At 48.8% G+C, this 8,861-nt stretch overlaps 1 protein-coding gene across 1 annotated transcript; it reads right to left on the reverse strand.

Moving 5' to 3' along the window:
* Positions 1–748: 748 nt before the first annotated feature.
* LAG3 (lymphocyte activating 3) lies at positions 749–6,605 on the reverse strand. Its single transcript, XM_071763460.1, has 8 exons — positions 6,307–6,605; positions 5,952–6,123; positions 5,560–5,786; positions 5,057–5,314; positions 4,585–4,878; positions 3,948–4,238; positions 3,560–3,675; positions 749–1,136 (listed from the first exon to the last, which is right to left on the reverse strand). Exons 1-8 carry the CDS (start codon positions 6,359–6,361, stop codon positions 1,026–1,028), a joined length of 1,524 nt encoding a protein of 507 aa, XP_071619561.1. The 5' UTR covers positions 6,362–6,605; the 3' UTR covers positions 749–1,025.
* Positions 6,606–8,861: the final 2,256 nt, after the last annotated feature.

An 8,861-nucleotide genomic window follows, 5' to 3' on the forward strand; every position in this document is an offset into this window, starting at 1 on the left:
AGAGATGATATATTGAGAATTCCTCTTCCAGCATTTGTGACAGAAGAAAACAGATGATGGAAATGGAAAGCTTTTATTTCAAAACTGATAAAGAGAAACCATTTTCACACAATGAATAAGTCCTAGCGGACTCACCATCACATTAGTAAGTACATCCTTAGCTGGAGGAGAGTAAGAGAGAACCCTAACATCAGTGGGAGAAAATGTGAAAAATGAGAGAAAAAATAAATGAATGAAGAAACAGAGGCAGCTGGACAAGGGGGTGGGAAAAAACAAAATGGAGATACTGAATCTGTGATTTTTTCTTAACGAGTAGCATTTAATTTCCCTTTTCCCACCACCAAAATGTCAGAAATAAACAGATAATTTCAGTAAAACAGAACTGAAGGAGAAAGAAAAGGTAGCAAAGTCCCTAGGAGCTGCTTCACACAGGCGGAAGTTCCTGGCACTGCCAATAGGTATAATCCTCCAGAAGCACACACAGGGGCCAGCATTTTTTTTTTTTTTCCAGACAGATTTATTTTAGGTTCTAAAATTAATTGCTCAAAATGGACAACATCTGCAGGCCTCTGAGGGGTCCCTTCTGGCACTGAATAAGCACAAGAGCAAGGCAGTGTGAGGAGAGGGAGAAGAAACTGGGCAGGGGGGCAGAAAACACTTTTGGGCTGCAGGGAAGCTGGGTTCCATCCATCTCTTGCACTGAACTACCCTGCCAGTGAAAGGCTGAGAGAGGGTCCATGAAGAGAGAGAAGTGCCCCTGAAGCAGACAATATCTAGTGGCTCAAATATTTCCAGTAGCCCCAAAGAGGCTGTGCTGCCTGCCATCTTACTGCAGCAGAGAGTCTCATCTTGCCCTGGTACTCAGCTTCCAACCCATCTGCAGGTACAGAGCTCCCATGGCTTCCTGCTGTGTTCATGCCATCCCTAGACCCTCCTGAGAGGCCTGCATGGTGCCCATCTCTCTACAGTGTGGCACACAGAGGTTCGTCCCTCCATGCAGACTGACCCCAGTGTCCCTGCTCCCGTCAGCACGCAGTTTGCTGGGTCTCTTCTTTCTGGTTCTCCTCCATCTCCTTCTTCTTTGGCACAGTGACTGCGACCAATCCTTCAAGTGCTGGAAAGGCAGGAGATCGTGCCTGAAAGGGAAGAAGGGGGCAACATCAGGCATGGAAGGAACACAGACTGGCACAAGTCTGTTTTTCTCCTTGCCATAGAAAACGTGGTCCTACTGCTTGCCATCATGAGGCTTCTATTCCCTCCTAGAGCCAGGGAAGAGCCCCAGGGTCCCACTCTCTGAGACATGCAGCTTCTTCTGGGGAAGACTGGCTCAGTACCATTCTCTGTGGTGTCATGGCCATAAGGAGTAACAAAGACAGCATGCATTTAAGAAAGAGCAAAGAATGATCTGTTTAGGGGTCAGGCCATCATCAGGTCCAAAGGTATGCCAGATGTTACAATACCTTTTCAGAGAGAATAATTAAAGGCATGAAGATGCGTGAAAAATAAGGTAAAAAAAATTAAAGAAAGAACCACTTTCAGGTCTTGCTTAAACAAATTACTTTCTAAACAACAGAAAAGATATAAGACTCAGGGCTTCTGATCATGGTAAAGTACTTGAAGACACACAGGTAATAAATACAACTGAAAAGATTAGTTTAGTTAAAAAAGAGAATGGGAAGTGTGATCTCAGATGAGAGGAAGGGACTGGGATTTTGTTGGCAAGTTTCTGCCAGGCTGCAGAGAAATTACAAGCACAACTCTTCAAAGATCGGTTGTGGCACCAATCATTAATGGCACAGAGTTTGTGAAAATGCTTACAAGTTATGATAAAGACAAGGAGCCACAGTTGGAAGAAGCAGTCTGAAAGTATCACCTGAGACCCAGACATTTTATGAGAATGGAGCAGTAAACTGAATGACAGGGTGAATGAAATGCAACAGCATCAATCACACTTTGGTGGGCTCAGCAGATTGAAACAGGAATTCCTAATATATAGACAATAGCCCAGCAAGAATATTCCGGTGAGCATCCAGTGTTCAACCCATGCAAGAAGAGCAAATGTAATATCAGAGAAAGCCAGCAGAGAGAGGAAGAGAACAAGAGAAGAGTCAATCTCTTTGCTCAAGGCACCTCATCTGCACTCTGACAAAGGATGAGCCCTCCAGGGAGACTGTGCAGAAGAGAAGGGCAGGAGGACCATCTGTGAATAGAGGATATGTGCTGCAGCAGAGGAGCTTTGTTTACTCAGCAAAGTAAGGCTATGGGGGAATATACAAATTCTCTGAGGCTGTAAATACCCTGGCTGGATTTAAGCTGTTTAAGGTAATAGAGATGGACACTCAGGTATCATGTTTCCTGATAGCTGAGGCTTTACAGTTGTGCTGTCAAAGGTTATTTATCCACGGTTCTAGGACAGAAAGGGTGGTTCTGATCTTCATCTCCTGGACATGTACAATTTAGAGAGTTCCCCAGAAACGTAGACTTTTGCCCCAGATTATCCTTTACCATCAGTGCTGCTTAAGGACTGAAGATGAAGAACGAGGCACAAGCGGTACCCACAGCCGTTCTTTTCAAATGCCCATCTTGCTGCCTGTCTTCAGTCTCACTAGAATTTGCTAAGAAACTGCATGAATGCTGTCACACCTCCTTCATCTTCAGCTCAAGGCAGGTGGAAGTCACTCATCTCCTTAGCCAGGGCAAGCTCTCCCAACCTGAGATCACTCTGAGCTCCCAGCCCCTTCTGCACTGAAAGAGGATATTCACTGGGGGCCCTTTCCAAGAAGCTAAGTAGAAGCCAACTACATCACAGCTATTTGTGAAAGGTGTGCCTTGACAGCAAAGGGAAACTTCAAAAGAAGAATTTGCTATTAAAATAATTTCCAGAGAAACGGTATGAAAGCTGCAGAGAAATGGTTTGACTTGGTTGAACAGTTTTTTCCAGTGGTATGCTGGGGAGTGATCAGTCCTAACCTAGTCTTTTGGGATGGTAAAAGCAAGGCAGAGTTTTCAGAAGATGAGATACTGGAACAAGCTGAGCAAACATAAGGCAGTAAGTTGTCAGAAGCAGACAGCTGAAGTATGAGGGCTGAGCCAGCAACAACAGATCTGCATTAAGATACACATCTGGGGACCAGCAGGCATTTAGATGGAGCAGGAGTCTCTGTTACATCAAACCATCCAGCTAAGGAATAAAAGAGAGGACACCTACAAAAGCCTGGAAATTAACCTCCCTGTATTACAGCATGGCTCGATCTCTGGGAGAATAAACAAGAAGCTTTTCAAGGCTGTGCTGTGATTGTCTCCTGGGAGGATTTACTCCTTCTCTGAAGTATCTGACCTGCCCCCAGATGAATACCGTGGTTAGCCAGACCTGCCAATTCCCAGGATACAGCTTTCACCGTGTGTCCATGACACCCTCAGCAGGCTACCCGAGCCCCATTCTTCCTCTGGCTGCTCTGTCTCTGAGACATGTCACTGCTCTCTCTAGGGTACCCAGGGAAGGCCAAATAAGGGATAACGTGCAGGGAAACTAACAGAAATAGGGTGTACAGACACTTACCCTTCTTTGTAGGGCCAGAGCCAGAACACAGACCATGAGCAAGAGGAAGAGAGTGAGTGTGAGCCCAAAAATAACCTGCCCACTGAAGATGGTGGGAGGGCTGGAGACCTGGGCACCTATGAGGAGAAACCACAATTAGGAAGAAGATAAAAGCTGATTTTGCACTGGGGCAAGGCTGGGACTGCACAAAGAGAGGCAAACTGAAACAGGATGCAAGGGAGAGGAAGGAGAAGGAGGAGGAACTGATGAAAGCTAAGACAGGATGACTACAAGATCCAAGCAGTCAAAGGGGAGAAGGAATAGGGGTGAGGCTGAGAGAGGAAAGGACACCAGGGAATAAGATAGGGCAAAAGGAAGGAAACAGTTACAGGTCCACAGGACACAGTACCCGTGATCTGCAGCCCATACTCCACTGCTCCCAGTCTGCCTTCCGGGCCGTATACACTGCATTCCCACGTGCCTGTATCTTTTTGTGACACTCGGGGTATTTCCAAGGTTGGGCTCATCTGGGGCCTGTGGCCCTGCAGGTTGTGGGAAGTGACTGCAGCCAGCTTGCTGTCAGCAGGGGCTGAGTGGAGATGCCTCCACTGGAAACGTTCATGTCCCCAGAGGTGTGTGAGGCTGCAGATAAGCAGCAAGCGGGACCCCTCAGAAACTGGTCCTTGGATGCTTGGGGTGACTGCAGAAAAAGGAAAGAACTACCCTCAGGAAAGACTACAGGCAGGTCCCCATCCCACCTTCTTCTAATACACCCCTCCTTCATTACTTCCTCTAGTTTGTTTTGGTTATCTTCTTCAGGCTGCAAGAAGAACAACCAAGTTACTCAGGAACACCCCTCCTTTCAGCAGAGTCCAGTGCAGTGCAGTGCCCTGAATAGACACCTTCTTTTCCACTCTGGGTTGAGAACATATGAACTGTAGCAACCCACTCTCACTGCACTGATGTGAAGGGAGCTTTACTGAAAGTAAAGTGATCCCCAGAGGTGTGATGCACCTCCCTCTCCTCTCTCCTGTCTCTCCTCTCACCTGTAACCACTGCCAGAGTCACGACCCTGCTGATTGTCTTGCTGCCAACAGAGATGGTGCAGTGGTACTGCCCCGCATCACCTGGCCCCACTGCAGGGAGGTGATGGGGGAAGCTTCTGCTGCTCAGATTCTGTGAGATTCCCCAGACTTGCAAGTGACCTCCTGCCAGGTGGCTCCAGTGGGCTCTCACCATGTTGATCCCAAAGGCACTGGGAAAGTAATTCAAGGTGCATGGTAGATCAGCTGCAGAGCCAGATGCAGCATAGACCACACTGTTGGTTGGGCCATCAAAACCTGAGAGAGAGAGAGGACAATTTGAGATGACAACTGAAAAGAACTCTGCAGAGAGTCGGCTGGCCTAGGAAGTGATGGGAGAGTGGGAGCTGGGAATCTGGAGCCTCTGGGGCTGGGCAGTCACATCAAAGGGAGCAACTTGGAGATGCTGGAGTAGCAACACCGAAGAAGAGCTCACCTAGAATTTGCAGGTTGTATGTGGCAGAAACAATCACGTTATCAGAGTATCTGAGCTGGCAGCTCCAGGAGCCCTCATCACTCATGGCTGGACGGAGGATGGACAGAGCTCCATTCAAGGAGAAGAAGGTCCCAGAGGTGGGCACCAGGCGCCCATTGTGGAACCAGCGTGTCTCCACAAGGCTGACCTGGTGACTCGAGTTACAGCTCAACAAGAGTGGCTCATTCTCTACCACAGGGCTGGGTGGGCTGAGAGTTACTGCAAGAAAAAGAAAGAGGGGGAGGAAGGTGAAGCTAAGATCATGGAGGGAAATATCCCTTCATTCCCCTTCTGCCCTAGCTTTGTCCCTCAGGCAGTCCTCTCCCCAGGGCTGAGAGCAGACAGCAGGAAGCTGAGCATTTTTGGAGGGCTGCTGCTTGTACACAGAATCTCCACCCTGTCCCATGCTTACCACCTCCCCAGAGCTAAAATCAACATTCTTTGAGGTCTCTGTCTTCTCCTACCTGTGATTACCCCCAGCTCCACCTGGCAGCTCTGGACCCCTGTGTTGTATGTGACCTGGGCTTCATACAGCCCGGCATCCTCGCTCCGGACGGGATCGATTTGCAGGGAGAAATTTCCATCCCGTAAGGCAGAGTCCTGGACTGACACCCGGGGCCTCATGTGCAGCGCTGTCTTCCGGAGGCCCGAGTACCCCACCTCCAACACCATGTGTGGTTCCTGGTGGGCACTGGGAGAGGGACAAGTCAGCAGCTTGTGCCAGAGGCACAAAGGTGAGATCAAGGGTGGGAGGGGAGCAGGAAGGAGGGAGTGTGGGGAAGGAAAAAGTGGGCTCAAAATGCCTCCCACCAGGATGCCATCCCAGGATGCAGGTCTCTCCTGTACCCTGAAGTACCTTCTCCCATGCCGCTTCCATTGCACGGATGTCTTGTCAGGCAGATGTTTCCAGCTCTTCCACATCTTCTTGGGGCCCAGGTAGCAAGGCAGCACAGCTGAACTCCCTGCTGTGGCCCACACTTTCTTCTCCCTGCTTTTATCCTCTGCTGCTCCAGGGAGTATATGGCCATCTGCAATAAGATGGAGGGCTGAGGAAAGGGTGGGACTCATGGAGCAGCGAGCAATATCTGGTCACCTTTGGTGGGGTCTGAAGGGCACAAATTTTGCCTTCCAGACCTGTCAAGGATCAAGTAACACTCAGACTCAGCTTAACAAGCTCCTCTACCCTCCCTAATAAGTTCAGCTCCTCTTACCATTGAAAGCCAGCAGAGTAAAAGTGAGGAAGAGCACCAGGGACACTGGCCTCATGGTGACATCCAGGGGAGGTGAGAGGCTGCTTCTTTCCACTTGGGTCCGTGCTCGATCTGGTCAGAAGCTTGAAGAGATCAGCAAAAATGAAGCATGGGCAATGAAGGTGTTAGGGTGGGTAGATGAACCAAGGAGAGGGTCAGCTCGACATGCTTGCTGTCATGCTGTCTCTCTGATCAAAGCATTTCCCAGGATGTCCTTATATTGCAGGTGGGCAGCTAATTTCCTCATATCACTAAGGAGATGCGTCACGACCAAGAAATCAGTGCCAGTCTGGGGCACGTGAAGGCAGGGCTGAAGCCAGTGAGAGAGAGGAGGGAGGGACCAGAGACACAGCTCTAAGCATCTTTTAGTGGAAATTCTTTGGGTCGCTGTTGTTTTTCTTATGAATTTCGCTTCTACACAGGCAATGGAAAAAGTGTAGAAGACACTTCCCAGCAAGTGCCCTTCATGTTTTTCTTTCATCTCTTACCTTTTTTGGTTTGATGTTTCCGCCTCTTGCAGCTTCTTTCTAATTTTTTCAGGGCTTTTGAGAACATGTTGGTCTTTTTTCTGATGTTCTTTGTGGTTGTTAGGCCTTTGCTGTTGGTTTGTTTGGGTTTTTTTCCCATCTTTAATCATTTAAATGTGCTGACTTTTTGCCTTTGTCACACAGGCCATTTCACAGTAAACATGAGGAAAGGGTCTATGGTGAGCTCCAGACAGGGCACACATGAACCACCAGTTCAGAGTCCTGGGGCAACATGAGACAAAGCTGAGGTGGTCTGAGGAGACAGAGAGGAGCAGCCAGGAAAAGCAACCAGCATGGAGAAGAGAGGCTTCATGCCTTTGGCACTATGAGGAATGTGAGCAAGGGACTCTCTTCTTCCAGCAGTGCTGAGGGAAACCCATCTAAGCTCATGCACTGGAGCTCAACTCAACTCCTGTGTAACTGCTGAGCTTTTCATGGAGTAATACATTTCCATCTGCGTGCCTCATCCTGGGGACCCTTTTGCCTCAGAGAGCCCCCATTGTTGTGACTCACACTTTCCAGCAGCCTACTGACTTTCCTATCCTTTCACACCTCATCAACTCTTCATGATGGGTGTCAGACACCTGAGCCCCTCACCAGCTCGTGCCCCAAGGGCTGGGGCTTTTCCTGGAGGTAAGAGAAGGGAGATGATGCAGAGAGGTCACTTCTTCATTGTGAAAGGATCCTTGCTCACTCTCTAGTCTTCCTCAGCTGGGTGGTGAAGGTAAAGGATAAAAGAGAGCAAGTGGTATGCCTTCCTTCAGCAGCTCCCTGTTGTGGTCATGGCTCTCATCTCTTACCACACATGGCTCTTGAGTCTCTTGGGGAGTGGGATCAGTGTAAGAGAACCTGGTTAAACCATGTGCACCTTGATGTCACCTGGGTACTGCTTTTGTGGCGAGTCTTCGTGTCCTCTATCTTATACGGTGAGTGGGATCAGTGTAAGAGAACCTGATTAAACCATGTGCACCTTGATGTCACCTGGGTACTGCTTTTGTGGTCAGTCTTCGTGCCCTCTGTCTTATACAGTCTAAGGGATCACATAATAGGTAAAGAGAGGAGATAGGATAGAGGAGAACCTGCGGTGGTTGGCAAGAGGTGTTTTTTCCTCCTGTTCAAGAAAAACAGTTTGTTATGCCCTGTCCAAGCAGAAAGCGTTAACCTCTCTTTCCTCTGAATCAGCACTGAAAGAATGGGGTGAGTGTGTGGGTGAAGACCAGAGAGAGAGAAGGGAGATGTAACTGTGGTAGGGAGATATGTACTGCTCCACCACTCAGCCTTGTCTGCTCTCCCTTCCTTGCCTTTCCCCAGAGGACACCGAGACCACTGCTGTCCCATCTATCATGATCAGCCCTGCACTCTCAGCTTTGGTGTCCTGGCACTGCTTCCATCTTTTTCCCCAAACCACTCTTACTGTGTCCATGCCCTAGGAAATGCTGCTTTCTTGTAAGAACCAGCAAAGGACAGAGACTCATTCTCACTTCCCAAGGGACAATCATGAGGGCCTAATGGAGAGCCCAGGAAAGTGACAGGAGCTGCCTGGGTCTAGGGAGTGTTTGGGGCCAATGGATCATTATGCTGAGTGAGCATGTCATGAAATGAAGGTTTTGGAGGCACTGTTTTACTCAGCACCAGGCTATCTTTAGCAAAGACACCTATGACGTCTCTCTCTAATGACCCATTTTAAATGCTGACTCCCTTGAATGGCATTTTCGTCATCTCCCAGAACAGGACCCCGATGCAGAAATAACAGTGACCGGAGCAAGAGCAGTGTGGGGGAAACTTCTCAGAACCTCTTATGCGGGTCACCTGGGCAGAGGTGTTGACAGAGATCTGTTGGACTCTAGCAGAGCCATGGGGAATGAGAAGCAGATGACAACAGGAGCAGTCCAGGACAAGGATACAGAATTATCCATGACATTACTTAGCTTCAGTAAGGTTCCTGACTTACCCACAGCAGTCACCTTGCCCACAGCCTTAATAGATTAC

Source organism: Heliangelus exortis, chromosome 1 (assembly GCF_036169615.1).
Source record: "Heliangelus exortis chromosome 1, bHelExo1.hap1, whole genome shotgun sequence".
In the NCBI taxonomy this organism is placed as follows: domain Eukaryota; kingdom Metazoa; phylum Chordata; class Aves; order Apodiformes; family Trochilidae; genus Heliangelus; species Heliangelus exortis.